The 5,359-nt window shown below is 48.6% G+C and overlaps 1 protein-coding gene across 1 annotated transcript; it reads left to right on the top strand.

The window, feature by feature from the left end:
- Window positions 1-1,986: 1,986 nt before the first annotated feature.
- LOC125549093 (rapid alkalinization factor-like) lies at window positions 1,987-2,796 on the top strand. Its single transcript, XM_048712581.2, has one exon. The coding sequence runs from the start codon at window positions 2,175-2,177 to the stop codon at window positions 2,535-2,537; it is 363 nt and encodes a 120-aa protein (XP_048568538.1). The 5' UTR covers window positions 1,987-2,174; the 3' UTR covers window positions 2,538-2,796.
- Window positions 2,797-5,359: the final 2,563 nt, after the last annotated feature.

Raw genomic sequence — 5,359 nt, 5'->3', positions numbered from 1 at the left:
CATGAATGCGAAGAATTGGATCTTCTCCATGCATGAATCATGCATTGTCGCATAATAAATTCACCCGCTTGGTGGTGACTTTTTCGGCCATCTGGAGCGCAAGAAGGAAGACTATTCATGAAGAAATCTTCCAAACCCCAATGGCCACACATATGTTCATATCCTCGTTTTTGTTGGATATCTAGGTAATTGGGAAGACCAACACTCCGGTTAGCAGAAGCATTGTTGTTAGACCTACCGTTTGATACACCCCTCCTTAGGAGCGTGTGAAGTGTAATGGCGATGTAGTGGTGGCACGGAACCAAGAATTTGGAGTTGTGGATGTTGTCTTTCGTGATGATGGGGGCTCGTTTCTTGGATCTTCATCGATCGCTATAAGGGGGATCATGGACCCAACGACTCTAGAAGCTCTTGTGGCCAGGGAATAATTACTTCTAGCGGAAGATCTATATGTCCAAAAAATTCATGTGGAGTCTGATTGCAAAGTGGTGGTGGAAGATATCAGGCAAGGAACTTCTTTTGCATATGGAGCTATCATTAAGGAGACAATAGATCTTTCTAGAAAAAATCCCGTTTGTAATTTTGTTCATGTGTTTAGGAGTTCAAATTTCAAAGATCGGAATCTCATGAAGCATGCTTTTGTCTTTAGGGATTAGCCGCCATGTTTGGTTCGGCCAGCCCAATAATTTCTGGTTCGTCCCTTCAAACATTGTGATGATTTGAATAAAACTTCACGAGTTTAGCCTAAGAAAAAACCTGTTCACTGCACAGTTGACACTTAGCTGTTACCCTAAAAGAGGTGACACTAGCTGCTTTCTCTTAAATGAAGGGTGAAACTTTCAAATTTACTGAGGACAACATGGCGATTGTTGCTAACAGGTATGGACGATCAGAAAATTCCAGCATACATCTTTGCTCTGATGTGGTCAAATACTCAAATCAAATCCATTAATCCAGAAATAAAAATTTCTGCACTCCAAATAATGCTGTATACATCCATGTATACATCTAGAAGCACAGATTTATTGAAGGCAACAGGGCATGTCCCATTTGAATCTGCCCATCATGCAAATGTCAGAGCGAGCGAGGCCTGTGTGTGCATGTTGCGCAGATCAGATTTCTTAGAACTAGCTGTGTTTCAGCTGGATGTATGCAGCTGCAGATACAGCCAAGATATGCTTAAGAAATGGTTGCCTCTCACGTGCCCGCGGCGCCCGCGGACAAAACCTCCCCCGTATCCTATTGCCGCGCCATGTTACCATGTTGTTGTTAAGGGTCAAGATCGATCGTCGTCGTTGGCCGCTGCTGCCCGGGCTGCTAATCACTGTAAACAAGTGCGGTTAAAGATATCGCCAGAATCCACACACAGGTTTTGTAGTACATTAGGCACAGTAACTTAGGCAAGCCGCTCCGTAGCAAGTGAGGATAGGGTTTTGCTCGGAGGTTCGATCGAGGCAAAGAAAAGTCACTGTCCTAGAGCATGTGGATCGTGTATTAACAATCCCAACGGAGTACACACATCTTGTACTGCCATTTGATCTTAAATTTGGCATGTTCTTCCGGCCGTCCGGCCGCCCTAATTAACACCGCATGGATCTCGCCAACCATTTGCTTCGCTTACCAGGTGCCAAAAGACATTAGTCTTCTTCATGTCAGTGAGACGGAGCTACCTTTGTTAGCACGGGGTCAATTGACCCCCAATGAAATTAGCAAGATCTTCACTAACTAATTACTAATCGATATACATTTATAGAACATAACCCCACTGTCATAGACATGACCCCATTAAGCTATTTTTTAGCTTTGTCTGTGAGTGAGGGTTTGCTTGTTCTTATTTTTCAAAATTTCAAATTACAAAATGTTACCAGTACAATTGTGTGTAGTAGTGCAAGGATTTCGGGTTGAAAAGTCAGTCATTGCCGCGTATTGATTGATTCTCACTCCCTCTCCGCATTTAGAACTCTGCTGATTTCTTTAAGCGACCGTCCTGATGCGATCTTAACTACACTGCAGCCCGGTCACTACCCCACACGTCGACGGACACACAAGCACAAGAGCAAAGGCAGCAGCACTGCAGCATTGCGCTAGTGTCATAGCTCGATCGGCGCAGGCTATCTAGCTAGTAGCGTCGACCCCCGCCCTCCCGGAGCGCAGCGTCTGGCAGGGTGCGCGAGATGGCGCCGCCGCTGCCGAGCCGCGCCGCACTTGCGCTCATCGTCGCCGTTGCCGCGCTCCTCGTCCTCGTCGTCGCAGCCGAGCTAGACGCGGGCAGCAGCACGTGGGCAGCGGAGGATTACGGCGGCGGCGCCGTCACCGCCATGCGGGCGGCGTGCAGGGTGGAGGACGAGGAGGGGTGCGGCGGGGAGGCGACGCTGCGGAGGCATCTGGGAGGGGGCGGCTACATCGGCTACGACGCGCTGCGGCGCAACGCCGTGCCGTGCTCGGTCCGCGGCGCGTCCTACTACAACTGCCGCCCCGGCGGGCAGGCCAACCCCTACTCCCGCGGCTGCTCCTCCATCACCCGCTGCAGAGGCTAGCTATCCACGCGTACCTCGCCGTCGCCGCCGTCGGTCGACTGCTCGCCCGGTGGTTCTTGTAGGATCTTGTAAGTTGTAAGACATGTTCGATTGATTTTCTTCTTCTTCTTCTTCCAGTCGGTGATCCTTGTTTGGGGTTTCATTATACCGGATTCAGTCCGAGAATGATTCGTTGAGCAAATCATCCATGGCTACTTCTGTAATTGGAGGCAATGTATCGATGGATCGATCGTGAAATTCATGTTACTGATTCGTTTGAGCTGTACTGTGCGATCGGTAAATAGGAGTATTACTGCTACGGTGTTTTAATCGAGTTCAGAGTTCTCAGACTGTCTGTAGCGTGCGTACGTACGTGATCGGTAAATAAATCCGTGGTCCTGTCCTGGAGGCAACGAATCGCACTACTCCTGGACGGATCCATCGATCGATCGCGTTGATGCTGCCACTTGCCAGTATAATTTATTAGTGCGATACGGGCGATGCATTGCACATGAAGCGTTCGAGCTGCGTAGGAACTGGCGCACCGACAGCCTCTGGAGAGCACGGGACTTTAGTGTTTTGTTTGAGCCCAGATCGGAAGTGGGCAGATGCAGCCAGAGTAGCATGACCGCACGACAGTGCCGGCTAGTTGATGATGGATCACTGATTTTACTGTTCCATTTCACAAGTTGTCATGCCGCCTCGGAGCATCTGCAACTGCACCCCACTTCCCCCTAGACGCTCGGACATCGTCTGAATCCAAAAACATCAACCAACAGCCTATACGTGGGGTGGATATGTGGCCGCTTGGACACACGCGGACATGTTCGTCATGCTGGACAGACCCATCTCGACCTCACACAATCTCGTCCCAATCCCCTCCTTGAATCAAACCCTAGTTATTTGTGTCACTCTACTTCGCTTCAGTTCGCTCCACTCTATCCCTTCCCATCCTTTCTGATCATCTCCGGCATGGCTAGTAGTGTACCTAAGTCTGGTTGACCTAAAACTGTCGACGGGGAGCTCGTCGTCGGTTCGTATGAGGAGGAGAGAGCCCTCCCGTTGCGGTCCACAATTCCTTGAGGATGCTGGAGTTTCGGCGTGGGAGCCGCCCTGCCAAGGATCCACCAGGCGGAAGCCTTCACCGGGCCTCCTTTGGTTTGTAGGAATCTTGTAGGAATTTTATAGGATAGGATTTTCAAAGGAAAAATTCCTATGAAGCCCTTTGGTTTGTAGGAATGAATTCCTAATCCTATGTAGGATAGAGTCCAATCCTTCACATTTCAAAGGGAATAGTAGGCCTCTTTTGGTTCATAGGATAGGATTATTATAGGAATAGGAATCTTGTATGAAATGAGATGACATGTATCTCAAATCCTATGAGTAGGAATAGAAAACAAGATGTCATTTGGTTGACACCAAAGGAATTTTTCCATTGAGTCTAGCCTCTTTTTTACTTTCCTATGAAATGTGGAGGATAGAAACCAATCCTATGTAGGAATAGAAATCCATTCCTATGAACCAAAAGGCTTTAAAGGAAAAAAATCCTATAAGAATCCTATCCTCTAGAATTCCTATGAAATTTCTTTAAACCAAAGGAGGCCTAACCTTACTCAATGGAAAAATTCCTATCCTATGCATCAAATGGCATCTCTTTTTTTATAGGAATTGAGATGCATGTCATCTCACTTTCTATGAAGTTTCTATTCCTATAATATTCCTATCCTATGAACTAAAGGAGGCCTAACCTTACTCAATGGAAAAATTCCTATCCTATGCATCAAATGGCATCTCTTTTTTTATAGGAATTGAGATGCATGTCATCTCACTTCCTATGAAGTTTTTATTCCTATAATATTCCTATCCTATGAACCAAAGGAGGCCGGATCCAGCACTGGCGGCCGTCCAGCAAAAGCTTGCGCCACGTGTTCGCCCCATCACCACGGCATGCAAGTGTGGTTGAGCGGGTCCCCGACAAAAGGTATCGGTACCGTGGCGCTTGGTCCATCTACCTGCGACGTCAGCCTCGGAGACCGAGGCCAATGGCAGCAATGCTCGAGGCCCTAGATGCCCAGGATGCGAAAGCTGCGGACAGGCGCCCGTGGTTGAGGCACAACGTGCCTGACATGACAAGGAGAAATATCAAAAGTTTCAGACATTGTTTGCGTTTAAAAATTTCAAGCATTGTCTGCGTTTAAAAGTATCAAACATTGTTTGCATTTAAACGAAAAAGAAAAAAATAAAAGTAAATTAAAAGATGAATGGAAAAATGAAAATGAAATAATAAAAGAAAAAGGGAAAAGATGGTGATCAACCGACCGATCTTTCTCTAACATCCGCCGGGTCTTACGTCTGCCACACGTCTTCATGGGCCCGTGCCACCACATTTTCATTCATTCTTATCTATACTAAAATGCTAGCCACGTATATTCTTACAACTGAGTACTAATTTCAAAAGGCAGACCGCAACAAGCGGTTTGTTGCAGACCCACCAGGAACCGCGTGAGGAAGGGCAACGCCGATGACAGAGCCTCCACCGGCGGTGGCCTCCCCGACCATGGCGGGGCGACCAGGGCAGCCAGGCACGAGCGGTCGTCGCCGGAGCCACCCAAGTGCCGGCCGGAGCCACCCAAGTGCCGACGTGAAGAGCCATGCCGCCTACGCCTCTGCGTGATCCCAGCCGGAGGTGCCGTCGCCGATGGCGAAGCGGCTGGAGGACCAACGACACAACACCGTCGGGTCAGCCTCCCGCAGTGGAAGTCGCCCATGCCCGCCAGGCCGTGCGGATGCACGCCGACAAGTTTCTGCAACAACGATGGAGTTGCAAAGGCAACGACGATGGT

This window comes from Triticum urartu, chromosome 3A (genome assembly GCF_056163025.1).
Source record: "Triticum urartu cultivar PI428250 chromosome 3A, HENAU_Tu73, whole genome shotgun sequence".
NCBI lineage: Eukaryota > Viridiplantae > Streptophyta > Magnoliopsida > Poales > Poaceae > Triticum > Triticum urartu.
This window is presented reverse-complemented; position numbering and strand designations above follow the sequence as displayed.